This window comes from Drosophila takahashii, chromosome 3L (genome assembly GCF_030179915.1).
Source record: "Drosophila takahashii strain IR98-3 E-12201 chromosome 3L, DtakHiC1v2, whole genome shotgun sequence".
In the NCBI taxonomy this organism is placed as follows: domain Eukaryota; kingdom Metazoa; phylum Arthropoda; class Insecta; order Diptera; family Drosophilidae; genus Drosophila; species Drosophila takahashii.
In genome coordinates, this window is record NC_091680.1 from 19,829,384 (window position 1) to 19,846,955 (window position 17,572).

A 17,572-nucleotide genomic window follows, 5' to 3' on the forward strand; every position below is an offset into this window, starting at 1 on the left:
ATCCCCAATGGCTTACATAGTTCGCCCCGTTCGCTTGATTATCGCATTGAAAATCCCCATAGACAAGCTCCCGCCACTGAGACTCCCAGATCAATGAGCTCCGATAGCTGAGACGCCACTGAGAGGGATCGGATTATTGGGTGCCCTTTATTTTTAGGCTTTGGGGTACATTGATTTTTCCAAACATTTTGGTCATTGAGAATTTCTCCGAATTATGGAAAATAGAAATTTGTTCGAAGATCGGCTTGTTCGCATTCCCAAAAATTTCGTTACACTTTCTAATTGGGAAAAGGTTAAGATGATCTTGTACCTACAGCTTGATCGATTTCATGGCTCCACATCAATTGACTGTCGGTGTCAATTTAAGCGCTTTATGGTAAATTTGCAAGGGTAGCCTTTCCCTTCTTGTTTCAATATTTTATGTATATACTCGTGCACACTTGAATCACAATCCCATCAACAACATCATCAATGTGCATTGTGAGTGTATAAACAGCCACATGAATCGACTAAATGTGTGAGTGCTTTGTATTTTACATTGAAAAAAAACATTTTCTAATAAAGAAAGGCATTTAAAATTGGCATTAACAATTAAAAAATTATTTTTTTACGGGAGGTATTTGAACTCGGACTTTTGTAGGTAGTGTGCTACTTGTTGCTAATCTTTAAATAATCTTGTAATAAATGTGTTTAAAATTGTATTTTTTATTTTTTATATATTTATAAATAAATTTATGCTTTTATTTATTACCAGAACATAAATAGGATGATTAAAAAAATTTGTTAAATATTTTAATCAGTTAAATCAATTTGAAACCGGTCGTTTTCTATCACACTTACCTCGCTCTAGCCTTGTATGCAAATAAATTTAGAATTGAACTCGATTTAAAATGTCAAAGTAATATTAAAAATCTAGTTATCAAACTAATAGTGGCTGTTACTTCCGTTTTTATTGTTCCACTAATTATTCGCAACTTTCACACATGCAGACTCTTTTTCTTGCGGTGCACATTAAATTTCATTTGCCAGTCGCGAGACTGTGTGTAATAATTCGTCATGCTGGCCGCATTTGAACCCGCATAGCTCGCTGCCGCAGTCTGCTTCTCTGGCGGGCAAAGCCGAGCCGAGCCGGGCCATTCCCAATATTTTTCGTACCCCAACACCGCCCCTAATTTGCGAGGCAGAAAATACAATACCCGCCGGATTCTCTTAGCCCGAGATCTACGGGGCTACGCCTCTCTTCTGGCTTCTCTTGACAAATCCGATCGCACTCTGCTGGCGACGCTTCAAGTGGTTTTTACAGTTATATAGTATATATAGAGAAAGAGATATATTGTATCTTATGGCTGGCACAAATATTTTTCGCCACCGACGACGCTTATTCGTATATTTTCCTTTTTCTCTTTTAATATTATATGTATTTTATTTGATTTGTGAATCACAATCACATCACATAAAAAAAAAAGAAGGTTGTGGATATATGGGTGTGAGTTAGGCGGAGTGTTCACTGGAAAAATAAAGATACAAATTCAGTTGCTGTTGGGAGATGAAAGACGGACGTTGTATGTACGATGTAGGTGTCTGTTAGTCAGCTTTACCCCTTCCTGTTTATCTGCAGTAATATTTTAATCTGCACTTGAGATTTCTTTTAGAATATAATTTAGCGTTATGCCAGAAGCTTCTGATTAGATTCCTCCGCTGTCATGCCTTTGGGCTTGATAATTTAATAACTTCCCCGTATGAATGAATTTTTGTTATTGCGGATACCTGTTATCATTTTAGATTCGCCCACAACGAACACAAACACAATAAATATTTTCTACCGAGTTTTTGAAATTACAAAGTTTTAAATGATTTATGCTTAAAGTTGAACGCACTATGTTTCTCAACCTAGAATTCTAGTTTCTTTTTAGAGATAAGTTTTTCTGTGGATACTCTGCAGATAAGGATTTCCCTTGCAGGACACAAAGGACTGCTTATCACGTTGGTAATATGAGTCACTCCCTATCAGCTATTAGGGTCTCTTTCCATTCCCAGCGGGTCACAATGTTTTCTTATCGCTAATTATTTTCAGCATAAATTCTGGTTTGGATTCTTGGAACCAATGCTGAAAAAGATATTTATGCAGCCATGCCAAATCCCCGACACAATCAGAAAAACATAAACTTTGAATTTTATTTCGCGTTCAAGTTGATAAGTTTCGTTTATTCTGCACATTAAACAAAATTCTCTTGTTTAATGATATGCTATTATTAGCGACATACATGAAAAAGCAGCTGTGCCTGTGGCTTTTGTGTGTTCCTCGGAAAAGTACTAAGAAAATGCATAAAAACATATGCCATGCCATCTAAAAATATGTGCTCGTGTTTGGGTATCTCAATAAACGGTGGGTACAAAGCAAAGTGTTTAGCAGGACATTGATCTCTTTCAGGAGTTGTTAATTGCCTTAGACATTCCTCACTTAGTCAGCTTCCAGTTTGCTTTGTGCTATTGAGGAAATATTCTGGCTGAAAGCGACAGCAAAATAAGCCGAACAATACATTCTGACCTAGTTTCATCATTATCACTTTGTCAAAAAAACAGAGTTGAGATCGCACGCAGTTGCCTATATCGTACCTGCCTTTTAGAGATGCGATACGCATTTCATTTTGTCTAAAAATAATAAATGATCTCATTGTTGATCATTCCCTCAGGACATTTTGGGAACGATCGTGTCATCGTCGTCGTCATATTTCCAGCCACTTGTTCTGGCCCCATGAAAAAGTATCTTTAAACGGTGGCGAATGATATTAACACACGATTGTAAATAAATGTACATGTGGATTGTAAATTAAATACACAACTCGGCGATCGGAGACGATCGGGGGGTGTATAATGTATATTTTGTCGTGTAAACATAGGCAACGCAGCAGACATTTTGCCGTCGTTGTCTTTACAACTGAATCCACATATCGTCAGCGCATTGAGCGCTCTTTTGTTCCAGCTCGATCGATGTTTCCCGTCATCCGTTCTGTCCATCTGTCAATTGCATTTAAAGCAAATATCGCCCATAAGAAATGGGCTATAATAAAGTACGAGTACAACAACAAAAGATTGGTTGCGTCTGCACTTGTTTAAACAATTTCATAAAGAACTTCAGCTCACTACCTGCCCCTGTTGATTTTATTTATATTTATATTTTTAATTTTTCCCCTCTTACAGGTGCACGATAAAGTTGGCCAGCATAGACGACCGGCAGCGCTTATTTCTGTCTTATCGTCATTGGAAATGCTTGACAATAAATTAGATTTTGTGCAAATTCTACCGTCCGATCGATCCACTCGATGGTGTCCGTCCGCCATGATGGTGCAAATAATGGAAAGGAATACCGAAGAAGAAATATACCTGAGGCAAATCGCAGGTTCGTGTGATTTATATCATAACAAAGGGTGGAGGGGCGGAGAGAAATGCGAGTTCGAAGATTGGGTACTCTTCAGCCACTAAATACAAATCATTGTACTATCGAGGAAGGCCTATAGATGTAAATTTTAATACTATTAAGGCTAACGGAAAAATTAAAATATTTTAATGACGGTTTAATCTATAGAGTAAAGCTCAGATGCAGTTAAAACTAAAAACTGTTATCATTATATTTTTAATAATATTTATTGTTTAGTTTTAACAAATTTTAAAGGCAATAGGGAGGATAAATACAGTTTAAGTACAGTTAAGGCTCCACAATTCTAATTAATGTATTTATATTAATAACAGTTAGTTTTTCGATTTATGGAAGTTCAATTTATTTTTTACAGTTTTTAAAATAAAGTGGAAAATAAAGTACGTGTCTTTTATGCCTAAAGGAACATACGATATATTTATGCGAGAAAACTGCAATTTTAAGATAGTTTACCAGGAACCCTGTTCTGTATAAAGTCGGGGTACTTAAAGCGAACTGGAGCATGCTTAGAGATAATTTCGTATCTGCATTTTGGCCGATAAAGCCAGAATGTTCTGAATTTCAAATGAACGCTAATGAAACGTTTTTGGCGACAGGGTAACTTCCAGTCGCGTTCGTTTATCCAAAGTATTTTTCAGCTTGACGTCTTGGTTTTTAGCTATCCATAAACAAAATACGGCCAATGCGGCGTTTGTTGAGGTCAATGATTTCTGTTGCGTTGTCTCTTTCACGCTTTTGACGCTTTTTTCGTCGGTATGTCGGTAGGTATGTACAAAGGTATGTGCGAGCATATTGAATATTAATTTTTAAGTTTTTCGGCTTGTGTAAACATATTCAGCGAAATAAGTGGAACCATCGACCGCTGTAATGTCGATTCTGCAAGCAGGTGATGACATAATGAAAGGTAGTTGGAAGCTGTATGCTGCGGTGATTCACGGAGACCAGAATATTTTGTAATACAATGAACCTCGTCTAGAGTTATCTCGAAGGCCTTCTCGATAAAATGATATTCAATTAGACTAAAAAGAAATGCGTGTCGGCAGGTATTTCTGGGGGGGGGGGGGGGGGGGGGAAACTCATCGCAACAGGTCCATAAATATAATGGGGAAGCCGTCGACTTCTTTCAGTAGATTCAGAAGAACCAAAGACGAAGCCAATAGAATGTCCAGATTTTCGGTATACCTGTGCCTGGGGCTGCTGCTGTTCTGGAGTTGCCAAATAAACGCCGATCACTTCGACGAATGCGAGGGGGCCGATGACGAGTCGTTTGTCCAAAGTTGGGAGAGCTGTCGATCCTATGTGTATTGCCAGGGTGAGGATTCCCTGAAGGGCGAGTGCGATGAGGGTGAATACTTCGATTCCGAGACGGGAGCATGCGATGTGGCGGCCAATGTACAATGCTTTCTGGACGAAGTCGATGAACCTGCCGAACCTGCGGAACCGGAACCGGAAGTCGAGGAAGAGGAGGAGGTAATACCAGCCACACCGAGGCCAACCGATCCTCCGCCAACCGAAGTGGATATCCTAAATATTGCTCCCGTGGTGCTGCCCAAATGCCCGATTAGCGATGATCCCAGTCAGGTTATCTTAATGGCCAGCAATGAATCGTGCACGAATTACTATCTGTGCTATCATGGACATGCCATGGAAATGCACTGCACCAATGAGCTGTACTTCAATTCGCTCACCGGACAGTGCGATTACCCGGATAAGGTCCAGTGTTCGGTAGGTTTTTAACCAGGGTTCGGTTATTGACACACATGTTAGGAACATGAAAAATTGTATTTTACAGTGTAAGCAAAATTTTTAACATGTGTTTTTTACACAATGTGTTATTAACACGAAGTGTTTTTTACCCACTGTGTTTTGAGCACAAATGAAAATTACATTTTAATAACATTAACGAGTCGAAGGGTAATTGAAAAACTCATTGTGTCAAAAACTCATTGTGTCAAAAACTCACTGTGTGAAAAACACGTTGTGTAAAAAACAAGTCGTGTAAATAACACAAATGAACTGTGTGTGTTATTTATGTTTCTAACATATGTAGGCTACAATTTTTAACACACAAGTCAATAACTTTTTTGAACTTAAAACTGTGACATTTAACATGTTAATAACACATGTTTTTTACAGTGTGTGTTATTTTCCGAACCCTGGTTTCAATCGAATCGAAGATTTCAAAGCTCTAAACTCTAAATACTTTTTCAGCTGGAAGATCCGCGATCGCACAAATGCCTGCCTCACATGACCGAGTTCTTTCCACATCCGGAAAACTGCAACTACTTCTACTACTGCATCAAGGGCTTCCTCACGCTCCAGCAGTGCCCCTTCTATTACGGCTGGGACATCGAGCGCCGGAGTTGTGTGCAGATAAGTGTGGCGAAATGCTACGGAAACTCCCGACGAGTGTAGGAAACTCCCACCTCCCGAAAATCACTCATTATATCTGGGTGGAGTTGTCTACCTACCCTTAGCCGATAAGAGCTCTATTTATTGACAAGTTACAAGATTGTGGCAACATGAGACGTTTAATTAAATATAACTTATTAGGAAAGAAAGACCTTGATTTCGATTGCCTCGGGCTGAGCGGCTATAAAAAGCTTAGCACATCGCTGCGAACTCCACAAAGAGATCGAGAATGCAGCAATCTTTGCGCCAAGAACTTCTATTGATCGCCTACGGCATTATTCTCGTTGTCTGGGGAATTAACGGTCTAAACATTCCCGAGTGCAGTGGTCAGAATGGCTTCATTAACAACACGCGAGTCAATTGCAGCTACTCCTTCATCAATTGCTCCGCCCAGGATTCGATGTTTTGCACGGACAACAGGACCTGTAGTGCCAACTTCACCTGTGCCGATATGGATTTACCAGTGAATAATTCCACTGCCTCGCCCATCAGAACAACTCCAGTTGTTACAACAACAGCACCCTCGTCAACCGTCTCACCCTCCGACATTCGACGTCAGTGTCGTCAGGGGGTAACCAAAAGATTTAGTTACCCACAGAACTGCAACTATTTCTACTACTGCGTCGATGGCTTTCTGCTGGTGGAGCAATGTCCTATCGGCTATGCCTTCGATTCTCAAACTGGAGCTTGCGGTGGTCGCATAAGAAACTCCAACGATTGTACGCTGAAGTAAAATTAATTAAGCCTCTTGTCGTGTCAAAAATAAAATCATTATAGCTAGAAAATAAAATGAATTTACCGTCTTATCTCTGAACAAGCTAAACGAACCGTATTTCCCACCTATAAAGAAGGCTCTGATCTGCGCGATGAGTTAGTTGAAGGCCTATTATTTCCAGATATGTGGCAATTTTTGATAGTCTTGGCCTGCCTTTTGCCTGGCCACCAGTCGGTTTTCCTTGAGGAATGCAAAGGTGTGATTATCAACAAGGTGACTAACGAAAATCAGGAGTGCAGCGAGTTTGTCCACTGCGATGGTGATGATTCGTATTACTGCAATGGCGATTGTCGCGAGGCCGTCGAGTGTTATAACCAAGAAGTGACCACCAAGGCACCTGCACCACCAATTACCACCCCTAGACCCGCATTTACAACTACCGAAGAAGAACCCCCTCCACCGGAAAACTCAACCTCTACAACTAAAACCCCATCGATTGCACCAACTTCTAGTACCACTCCGATTCCAAGCAACGATATCCGCGTGATCTGCAAGACGAGTGGAAGAAATGGAGTCTATCCCTATCCGGCGAATAGCAATTACTACTATCAGTGTATCTCCGGTTATCTTCTCCTCCAGCAATGCCCACAGAATTTTCATTTCGACGCTGCGCAAGGACAGTGTATCTACACAAAACCCAATCGTTCATCGGTTTTACATTCGTAAGATTCATCTGTGAGTCTGTGTAATAAAGCTATTATCAAAACCGTGTTCTTAGGCAAATTAGTTTCTGATAGAGGATCTTAGAGTTGAGGTGGCTGGGGAAAATGCGAGAGTTTGATCAGTTTACTTTTCGAAATCAAGCAGAGAAGATGTATCGAGTCTTTGCAACCATCTTGGTATCGCTACTTTTGCTGGGACCCTGCCTGGCGGATGTTTTCGCTGAGTGTAATGACGGCAATAGCTTGTCGTTTGTTAACTCACCCAAGAGTTGCGCACACTATATTTTCTGCAACGGCGATGAGTCATACGATGGTGAATGCGAGGAGGGCGAATACTTCAGTCCCGATATGGAAATGTGTGAGCCCATGGGCGATATTGATTGCCGCACGGGATTGGCGGTTCAGACGGATAGCTCAACGGAGATTAGTAGTTCGGAACCATCTGAGGTTGAGGAGCCCACAACGATTGCAGTGAATACCACAGCGCGTCCATCGGTGATTGTTACCCTCCGCCCGTCAGTCAATCAAAACGGGAGTACCAATCCTACTCCCATATCTCCCGGCATAGAGGTTATTGTGACCAACGTGTGCCCACAAATGGATAATCAAAGCCGCATCGCCTTGCTGCCAAATCAAAACTCCTGCTCGGATTATTACATTTGCTATCGTGGCGAAGCTCTGCCCCTCAGCTGTGCCGCCAGTTTGCATTTCAATTCGCGGACAGGAAAATGTGATCATCCGGAAAATGTCAGATGTTTGGTGGGTTAATCATAGTTGCTGTTAAAACCCCTCATAATTGAAATATTCCCTACAGGCAATGACGTACAATCCTCGAGAGCAGTGCAAACGACATGTAATCGATGTTTATCCGCATTCCGACAATTGCAACTACTTTTACCAATGTCGTTCTGGTTACTTGATGGTGCAACAGTGCCCGTTCTTCTACGGATGGGATTACGAGAAGCGATCCTGCGTGGCTCTAAGTCAGGCAAAATGCTATAACAAAATTCAAATGCAAATGAAAATATAATAAAAACCGATAGAACTTAACTACGTTTTAGAAATTTACTTCTGGGAGATTACAAACAAATATAGGATTGGATTAAAAATATAAAAAATCTGATCCCAGAAGTCCCAAAAATGTATTAATTTTAATTCCCAACTTAAAAGAAATATAATATTTCTTACCATAATTTTATTTCGACCTTGATGATTGAAGAAAATAATTAAATTTGCTGAGGAAGAAATTTAAATCCGAAAATTTTCTAATGGGATATTGCAAAAAAAACATGGGGTTGGATTAAAAATATATGCTATAACAAAATTCAAATGCAAATGAAAATATGATAAAAGCTGATAGAACCTAACTAGGTTTTTTTAAATTTACTTATGAGTGATTAAAAAAAACATGGGGTTGGATTAAAAATATATTGAATACAAATTTCTTAATTTTTATTATTTATTTTTAAGTTTATGTGAACTATATTTATTTTTAATTAATTTAAAACTTCTATACCATCTGTCATAAAAGTAGTCGACCTTGAATAGTTCCCAAAATTTATCTACTTTCCAGTGATTCGTGACTACAATTTCATATCTTTGCGAAATGTAAACCTTGAGTCAGAACTTTTGCTCAAATTGTTGACAGAAATAGGCCAACCTTCCAGTTCGATGGGAAATGTTTCTCATTGACCGATATGATACAATTTTCTTTACAAGGACAACATGTGTTGCGATATCAACTAAGCAATTTCCTTGGAACTGTCACCTGCAATCTAACTGAGCTAATCTGGGCTCCCTTTTCACCGGGTTTTGAAATTAAAAAATCCAGCTAGCATTAAAGATGTATCTCGGTGCCAAACGGCGATATCATATCACATATTTTGGCAAAACAAAATACTAAAGTTTGGTTGCTCCAGCCGCGTTATCAACTCCTTCTACAAGCAATTGAAAATGTTAATTTTCTGATACTGAGGCTGAGGCGCCGTTTCCATGGCATATATGTCAAGTTCTCCGGGCATTACGAAATTAGAATAAAACTGCGCTTTACTGGAGTCTGACGAAGGAATAAGAGATGATGCTTAATACGGGTTAGTAAGATTGATTGGTAAAAATAAATAAATATTAATAAATTCTATGGTTTTAGGGATCTATGTGATGATGAGCTGTTTGCTTGCTTCGGCGCAGATAACTTGGAGGCCATCGAAGCCTACGAATTCGGTGACCATTCGACAGAGTGGCGGAAGCTTTTGTAGCAATCACTTGGTTGGTGAGTTTGTGGAGCATGCAGAGGATTGCCACATGTTCTACCTCTGCGTGGAGAATGGCGACGCTGTCCTGGCCTCCTGTCCACCAACCATGCTCTTCAATTCGGAGAGCCGACTTTGCGATGCGGCGGGAAATGTGAAATGCAGAAATGGCACAGATGCCATGGAAATTCCGCCTTTCGACGGTGATGATAATGATGATCCCAACAACATGGTGACGGATGCCGCCACATATTGTGCCACCATAGTGACACAGCAGTCCAGCGAAAGAATTGTCTATGTCGGAAGTTCCAGCAGCTGCAGTCATTTTTACATTTGCTACTATGGACAGGCGATATTGCAGGAGTGCAGTTCCCAATTGCATTGGAATGCCATGACGGGCAAGTGCGATATTCCGGAGAGAGCTCAGTGCACCCTGGGTGGCCAGGCGGAGGCGCCAGCGAATGGCAATTCCAATTTTCAGCCGGGTGGATCCATTTCCAGTGATCTCATTCACTGTCCGGCCTACGGACAGCATTTGTATCCCCACATGGAGCGCTGCGAATTCTTCATCTATTGTGTCAAAGGACACGCCAGCCTTCAGCAGTGTCCTTTCTATTATTTCTTTGATATTTCCACCAAAAGTTGCCAGTGGTCACGAACGGCTCTCTGTGTGCGCGATTTGAATCTGGCGCCACAAATAAAGTGAAAACTTTGTTTTGAAAAGTTGTACATACTTCTTTGTAGCTAAGGTATTTTGGAATGATTGGTTTTACTTGATAAATTGAACCGTTTCACTAAACGTCAATTGATTTAAATTTTAAAAAACTTTAAAAACACAAAAAAAATTGTTTTGCTTATTTTTGCACACTGGTTTTTGGCGATATGATTTCATAAATATATTTTTTCGACCGAATTTAAGACTATTAATACTAGAAAATAAATTAATATATACGATTTGTATTTTGCGCTGCCTTTTTTCAAATTACCCGCCGATAACAAAATGAAATCACATCCCGTGTGTACACACTGGCCTTGGAGTATCGCTATCGACAGCGCTATCGATATCGCGTATCGATTTTGCGTCTGTTATTTTTCGGCTACCCTCTAACGGTCTTACAAATCCCACTATATATTGTTAAATTAATCATTTTTATACTTATCTAAATATAAGCAAAGCGAAATGTTTGATTGGCCCTAGAAGTAAACAACGAAGGTGCTCTAAAATGAAACTGAGGATATGAACAAACGGAGCCTGGGAAAAACCTCACAAAACACGAATTTTGCCGTCATCGAACTCGAACTCCCATACTCAGAAAATCAAATATATATATTTGTATCGGGCAAGAGGCGCACTAAAGTCGGAACTTGAAGCCCGGGCGGCAGGTAATCTATGCAAATCCAAAACAGAAACCAGAGATTCTTCTAGAAAGCAGCCGAGAATCGAGGGGAATCTTCTAGAGAATTCGTGTGAAGATGTTGGAGAACTTGCGCGGTATTTTTCGGAAACGACGTCGCTGCGAGACAGACACGCCCCCGCCGGCAGCCACGCCCCCGGTCAGCAAGTTGCCGGAGATAATACCCCGATATCCGGAGGATATAGACGTCGACTCCCCCGAGTACAGTGATGGCTATGAGGTCTCCTGGTCGGAGGCTTCTTTTCACAGTCCTCAATCAGATAGGTAATTGAATTCTTCGCATTCACGCTTCCTCTTTCTCTCTGTTTGCAGCCTCAGAAAACGAATAAAATTAAGCTAAATAAGCAACAGCATCAAACACTTCGACACCCACTCGCAAAAAGCTTAAGACATTCCAAAAAAAGAAACAAAAGAAAAACAGTAGGCAGCTTGGCCATTTTGGGTTATAAACACTTGACCGGATTTTCGGAAGGGCGGCAGGTTCAAATCAAATCTGGATCAGCCGCAGGATATGGAAGTTGATGCGCCAGCAGCGCAGCAAACCAGCGACAATCATCTCCAGAACCAAATTCACTACCAGCATCATCATCTGTATCCCCACTCGGAGTCATCCATGAATTTCGATTACTTGCAAGATTTGAGGGCCTCCTCATCCACGGCAGGATCCGCAGGAGGTGGTGGCAGTGGCGGGAACAGCTCCTACGGACTCGTCGACGACAGTAGAGCCCTGGACAGGTTGTTATTCCATCCTAACTAAAACCAAATCAGACACGAAACCAAAACAAAAACACAACCTCGTAGCGAAACAAAACTTATGAGTTTCTTATCTATCATTTCTTCGCACTACCAGCTAGCAGCTTCATTCGATTCTTTTGTTCTAAAACAATAATGGTGATAGCTTAAAGTATCTGCCGCGAACGCCGCCCACACAACTCCAAAAAGAGCTATGTGTGTGCGAGCGCCTCTTTTGTAGACCTATTCTGGTTACAATTTCATAGCTCCATAAGTGGTCGGTCGATCTAACCGTCTAACGTTGCTTGTCTCTTTTCATGACCTAACCACCGAACCGCAAACCACACTTATAAAACATGTGACAGACCATATAACACCAGCGAGAGGTAAATCTTTAGTTGATCTCTTGAATGAGCCAAAGACTAATCCTCTGCTGACTTGCAGATTCGTCAACATACTGGACCAGCTGGATGCCCGTGTGGAGAAGCTGCGCAAGGATGCACTCAACCTGCAGGAGAAGAAAGACTACCTACTGATGTCCATGGATCTGATCAAGAGCAACGAAATGATGCAGAACATGAGCGAGGGTGAGAATGGCATATTGTTAGTAGCCCTTTATAGCTCAAAATGATATAAAATACAGGCGATAATACATTCAAAAAAGTATTCCCCCTTGAATTTTAGTAAATTTGCTTCACTGGCGATTTTTTTCTATATTTCAAGAAAGTTTCTTATATTTTATAAATTTTGATTAATTTGAAGAAAGTTTTCTTTACCAGTAGAAAAGTTTTGTATTTTAAAGAAAAAACATCGCTAGTGAAGCAAATTTGAGTGTAGGGGAAAGTTCGTCTTATAGCTGGACAAATTAGAATACTTGTTCAATAAATGTTGGATTCTTTTCATCATCTTTTTAAAATACGTTATTGTCCTATTCTAAACCTAAAAAATTAATGAAGTGCACGTAAAATCAAACGAGATTCTTTAAGATTTTTGGATTGCCATATTTTACGAATTAAAGAAAAGGAAAAATACATTTTTCATTTATATCAGTCGATAATCGTTTAAAATATTACTGAAATAAACAATAATAAAGATGATGCAAAGTATTTTTAGATAAATTAATATTATATGAATTAAAGAAAAGGCAACATACATTTTACAAAGATAATTAAATGTATTTTAAGATAAATTGATATTAAACATATTATATATTAAATGTGATACTGTAATTTACCCAGTAACCTATTTCATGTTCCCTAATCTAACCGTATATCAATTTTCTTTTACAGCCGAACGAGAAGAGATCATGTTGTACATACAGCGAGTGAGCTCCCGCTTGGGCACCGTGGAGCTAAATGTGCGCACTGTGCGCGACAACTCGCAGGAGGATTCGCTCAGCCAGATAAACGCGCTGATCGACACCATGATCAAGATGGGTGATCCCGTGATAGCGCGTCAACGTTGCCAGCTGTACTTAAATGCCTGCTGCAGCAGCTCGATGGATCCGTCCGGACACATGGACACACTGCCCGAGGCCGACGTGGGCCCCATCGACAAGAAGTTCGAGAGCGTTCTGCTCGGCTGCACTCTGGATGATCAGAAGAACATCAAGAAGCGGCTGCAGGCCTTAATGGGTTATCTGAATAAGCAAACTGTTAGCCATTAATCTAATTGTTTTTGGTCCATTAACTATTCATAGCATTATTATCAAACCAAACGAACTACATCACCACGCCAGACGAAACGAATAATAAACGAAACATATACACAAGAATTATGTTTAAGTTAATTTAATAAATTATATCATAAGCTAGGGAAGCACATGTCCTTGGCATTCAAGACCCGATCACTTAGCACCCATAAAGCATCGTTGGAGGTGAAAAATATCTGCTGGATGTTCTTCGATGTGAGATAGATGATTTCATTGCCCTCTGCTGTAATGTTGGCCAGCTTAGCACAACGCACTACAGCTCCAAATTTGGGGATTACATAGTACAAGGTGCCGAAATTATCGATGATCATGCTGCGACTGCTGCCCAGGAGGCTGCCCAAATGGGTGAGTTTAATGGAGTTGCTAATTGAATTGGTGGCTAATTCGTTCTTTTCCAGTCTATCCACCGAGCTGTATAGATCTCCATCCTGATCGGCGAGGATGAGTTCGCCTTGGATGCCGAAAGTAAAGTCCACTGGCTTGATGGGAAACGACTGGTTCATGTTCTCGTACTTGTGACTCTCGAGGGATCGAATGGACCACGTCTGCTCCAGGATGTCGTAGGCTATGATTTCCGCTACTTTGCCCAGGATGAAGTAGATGTGCCGTTCGTGCTCGCAACCCGGACCCTTGGGTCCCATTTGCACCACCAGAGATTCGGTGTCGTTGGCCTTTATATGATGTCCGCAATCGATTCTCAGTAGCTCCGCATTGTTACGCAGCAGATCGAAGACAAACAATCGGGGCGAGCACCTGCCGCCGCCCGGGAGTCCAATGTCCATGACCCACAGTCGACTCAGTGCATCCACCTGGGACCAGTGGGCCTGCTGCAGCAAGGAGCAATCGTCGTGGTTTCCCTTTGCATGAACATCGATGTGAGGAAAGACCACAGTGGGCATTGGAAAATACGAAACTGGCCATTGGGCTTCGATCAGAGTGGGGGAATCACTATTTTCCACATTAACGCTAAGAAAAACTCGCGAGAAGTGCATCGACAAGTGACGGACGTGGTAACTGGATTCGTTTAGGCCGGATTGGGACAACAGCCAGGCTTCTGTGGGCAAAGCCAAACCAACCAGGAGAAAACCCAACCCGACTTGTATGACCATCTTTAAACGAGAACTGTCACTGAGCTTAGAGCCAGAGGTCTGCTTACGTTGTAGCTGCTCCAAGAAGTCCATCAAATTGTCTACATCAGCAGTTGGCATCGGGTGTCGTTAAAAAACCCGAATATCGGCGACCTGCATTAATGGGGACCAACGCTGTGAGTTTTCCTCTATTTACCTACGGCCCCAGCGAAAAAAGCTTGCCATTGATGCCAAATTCAAACAGAAAATGTTCCATGACTCATTTTAGTTTAGTTTAGTTTAATAAAAACTTTGGTTTATCTAGAGCTTAAAATAAGTCAATACAATATTATTTTAAATTTTACAAATATTTTGTCTGTTTAAGTTTTCTTTAAATCATATTAAATTTTTAGACGTATGCTATACTTTAATAATATCGATAAGGTTCTTGCGAACTGAACCTACCTTAAGTGTTTATTTAAAATGCCAAGTTTTTCCTTACCTGAAAAAACAATAAAATTGTATCGGAGCTTTGCAGCTTTCTGGCTGGTACGTATGACGATTGCTAATAGCCAATATGGAAGTGTAAACCCCCGATGAATTTCAGTTCAATCATTGATTAGCTTTTGATTTTAGGTGCAATTGGTTTAATCTATTATGACGGTTACCGTTTTAATCTTTTGCAAAAATTAAAATTTACAAGGGGGTTTTATTTTATTGTTGGGATAAGATCGGAAGATCATTATAAAAAAATCTTTAAAAATCTATAAAGATAATTTTTTAGAGTCATTTTAATAAGAAATGAAAATAATCTATAATTTGGTCTAGAGAAAAATGTCCAATTTTTCTCCAAAACTCTAAGGGAAATCTATCTTTCCAAAACAACCGTCCCCATAAACATCGATCCTCTAACACCCCTGATAAAAAAATATAAGCTTTATTTTCCAATACTTATCTTCTGATTGTGTTAATTGTGACCGAATCTATATCAGTTTCTCTCTTTTTCCATCAATATGATGAAAGCTTTTCGCCCCAGAATGTGGAAAATGGCACTGAATGTGCCAGTTATCCATCTGAGTTGGGCTAGAATACGTCGAAATCCGGAAGAAGTTTAACCCACGACTGCGATCATCATGTGCAACGCTCTTTGTGAATGCCTGAAATGTCCTGGCAAAGTAATTTGCTGGTAAGTTGTCCATTCCATAGCTGAAGGATTTACCGGATAAATAATTATCTGAAGGATTTAGTAGAACGAGGCCTGAAATAGTAAAACAGAGATCGATTTCTTTCTTTGTAAAGTATAAGTAAAAACAGAATAGAATCTTCTAATGTAACTTTATAAATTTTTTTTTATCGTTATTATTTTGTCAAATGTTAGGGTTCCATGATATAGATGAGATTGAAAAAAAAATTCCCCAATAGCCCTAGTTTCCAAGTATTTTAATCGCTCTTCTAGGAATTTGGAGCTTAGTTGACAGCTTTCTATTATCAGCTAATAGGTCTTTTCGGTAGAGATTACTAAATCCTCAAAGCATATCTTTAGTTTTCGAGTTGAGGAGCAATCCAAAAGAGTTTCTGCCATGGTGTTTCAATGATAACAGTTATATTACTTCCTGCTCAGTAATAATTTAAAAATAGAAAGTTAAAGGGTGGGAAAAACCCCTACCCCTTATAGCTACAATGTTGATTTTTGTCTTTAATCAATCTGGAACGTATGCCCCGTATCAGTTCCCGGCCAAAATCATTTGTCTTTGTCACAGACTGTCTGTCCCATTTTTTCAGTTTATTATGATTCATGTACCTTAGCCACCTTAATCAAATTCTTTGTTTTTGAGAAAATAGTCGTAAATAAAATAAAATAAAATGTAGAAAATTATGTGCTTCGATGGATAATTATAGTTATAGATATAATAAGTTTTATAGTATTTCATATATATTCTACGTATTTCCGTAAATCATACTTTCACCGGAGACGTGTAATATAATCGATTTCCAAATTGCTCGGAAAGATGTGCCTTGGTTTTCGTAAAGCTATACTTTTTTGTGTTTTGATATTGGTTGTGAAGTTGATCGTTATTCTTAATTTCGTCCTGAGACGTCAGGATGGGAAAATAACCAGATCCCAGTGATGGATAATGACTTCTAGTTGGCGGCGACAGAGTGTAAGCTCTATTTTCCAATATCTCTCTCACACTTTTGCCACTGGCGTCGTGTTAATTATAGCCGACTCGTTATCAGTTTATTGTTTTTTCTCGCCCGATATGATTAAAGCTTTCAATACCTGACGACGACCCAAAATGCGGTCGATGGCTGTTATACCCCTTCAGTTGATAATTTGTGTTGGTCAACAACGCATCGAGAACCTGGAAAATACCTCTAACGACTTATCATATAATAACCCACGACTGTCATCACCATGTGCAACGCTCTCTGTGAATGCCTCAAATGCCCCGGCAAAGTGGTTTGCTGGTGAGTTTCCGTTGGTTCCTGACTCATTGATTGCCAGAATTGTGGATATAAACCTTTTATGGGATTCATTGACCGGAAGAACACCTGTGATAATATCATGCATAATGTCTTTTTGATATGAAATTGGCTTCTAAACAATCTAATTTAATTAGGCCTCCTAGGATTAGGATATTTTCGATTACACCAAGTTAAAACTTTTCTAATCCAAATTCCATATCCTTACAGCTGCTGCTCCTGCGCCTGCAAGATGCTTTTGAGCATCGTGTTTTCTGCGCTTCTTATGGTCGTGGTCATCGGATTGATTGTCTACTTCACCGTCTACTATCACAAGGATAAGGCCACTGACGAGGTGCGGAATCAGGTCGCTAAAATGGCGCCAATTGTAAAGCGCAGCATACGCGACTACTTTAACAAGGAATACTGATCTGAGCACATGAATTTATACTTTAGGCTATGTTAATAATAACTCCGTTAAATCGAAACGAACCAAAAACCAAAAGTGTCCAATCGTTATTTAATCTAATCGAGTCGGATGCTCGTAATGGGATTTTTTTTCTTATCTATAGATAGTTTGGGTCTCAACTCAATGAGCAATTTGCGAGTTTTTAAAAAGGTTGGGTATTTGCCGGTTGATAATATTATTG

General features: G+C 40.0%; 8 protein-coding genes across 10 annotated transcripts; 7 read left to right on the top strand and 1 right to left on the bottom strand.

Annotated features, from left to right (window-relative positions):
• The first annotated feature begins 2,936 nt into the window (after positions 1 to 2,936).
• obst-H (obstructor-H) lies at positions 2,937 to 5,997 on the top strand. Its single transcript, XM_044393818.2, has 4 exons — positions 2,937 to 3,071; positions 3,202 to 3,400; positions 4,567 to 5,161; positions 5,648 to 5,997. Exons 2-4 carry the CDS (start codon positions 3,324 to 3,326, stop codon positions 5,849 to 5,851), a joined length of 876 nt encoding a protein of 291 aa, XP_044249753.2. The 5' UTR covers positions 2,937 to 3,071; positions 3,202 to 3,323; the 3' UTR covers positions 5,852 to 5,997.
• An 80-nt stretch (positions 5,998 to 6,077) lies between these two features.
• LOC138913134 (uncharacterized) lies at positions 6,078 to 6,671 on the top strand. The gene has a single exon (XM_070215638.1). It carries the CDS (start codon positions 6,078 to 6,080, stop codon positions 6,579 to 6,581), a length of 504 nt encoding a protein of 167 aa, XP_070071739.1. The 3' UTR covers positions 6,582 to 6,671.
• A 75-nt stretch (positions 6,672 to 6,746) lies between these two features.
• LOC108066203 (chitotriosidase-1) lies at positions 6,747 to 7,289 on the top strand. The gene has a single exon (XM_017154603.2). It carries the CDS (start codon positions 6,747 to 6,749, stop codon positions 7,287 to 7,289), a length of 543 nt encoding a protein of 180 aa, XP_017010092.2.
• A 146-nt stretch (positions 7,290 to 7,435) lies between these two features.
• On the top strand, positions 7,436 to 8,315 carry LOC108066228 (probable chitinase 10). The gene is made up of 2 exons (XM_017154644.2): positions 7,436 to 8,044; positions 8,100 to 8,315. Exons 1-2 carry the CDS (start codon positions 7,436 to 7,438, stop codon positions 8,313 to 8,315), a joined length of 825 nt encoding a protein of 274 aa, XP_017010133.2.
• Positions 8,316 to 8,966: 651 nt separating this feature from the next.
• LOC108066229 (probable chitinase 10) lies at positions 8,967 to 10,254 on the top strand. Its single transcript, XM_017154645.3, has 2 exons — positions 8,967 to 9,375; positions 9,432 to 10,254. The coding sequence occupies exons 1-2, from the start codon at positions 9,360 to 9,362 to the stop codon at positions 10,238 to 10,240; spliced, it is 825 nt and encodes a 274-aa protein (XP_017010134.2). The 5' UTR covers positions 8,967 to 9,359; the 3' UTR covers positions 10,241 to 10,254.
• A 367-nt stretch (positions 10,255 to 10,621) lies between these two features.
• Positions 10,622 to 13,455, top strand: LOC108066325 (BAG family molecular chaperone regulator 2). Of its 3 annotated transcripts, XM_017154807.3 has the most exons (5): positions 10,625 to 10,917; positions 11,262 to 11,684; positions 12,047 to 12,067; positions 12,126 to 12,268; positions 12,971 to 13,455. In XM_017154807.3, exons 2-5 carry the CDS (start codon positions 11,461 to 11,463, stop codon positions 13,345 to 13,347), a joined length of 765 nt encoding a protein of 254 aa, XP_017010296.2. In that variant the 5' UTR covers positions 10,625 to 10,917; positions 11,262 to 11,460; the 3' UTR covers positions 13,348 to 13,455. The 3 variants fall into 3 exon arrangements, with proteins under 3 accessions (XP_017010297.2, XP_070070944.1, XP_017010296.2); XM_017154808.3 differs by lacking the exon at positions 11,262 to 11,684 and having other exon boundaries at positions 10,622 to 11,213; XM_070214843.1 differs by lacking the exon at positions 12,047 to 12,067 and having other exon boundaries at positions 10,623 to 10,917.
• A 29-nt stretch (positions 13,456 to 13,484) lies between these two features.
• On the bottom strand, positions 13,485 to 14,789 carry yellow-k (L-dopachrome tautomerase yellow-k). Its single transcript, XM_017154805.3, has one exon. The coding sequence runs from the start codon at positions 14,598 to 14,600 to the stop codon at positions 13,485 to 13,487; it is 1,116 nt and encodes a 371-aa protein (XP_017010294.2). The 5' UTR covers positions 14,601 to 14,789.
• A 1,984-nt stretch (positions 14,790 to 16,773) lies between these two features.
• Positions 16,774 to 17,427, top strand: mex1 (midgut expression 1). The gene is made up of 2 exons (XM_017154843.3): positions 16,774 to 16,928; positions 17,154 to 17,427. The coding sequence occupies exons 1-2, from the start codon at positions 16,876 to 16,878 to the stop codon at positions 17,350 to 17,352; spliced, it is 252 nt and encodes an 83-aa protein (XP_017010332.2). The 5' UTR covers positions 16,774 to 16,875; the 3' UTR covers positions 17,353 to 17,427.
• The last annotated feature ends 145 nt before the right edge of the window (positions 17,428 to 17,572 follow it).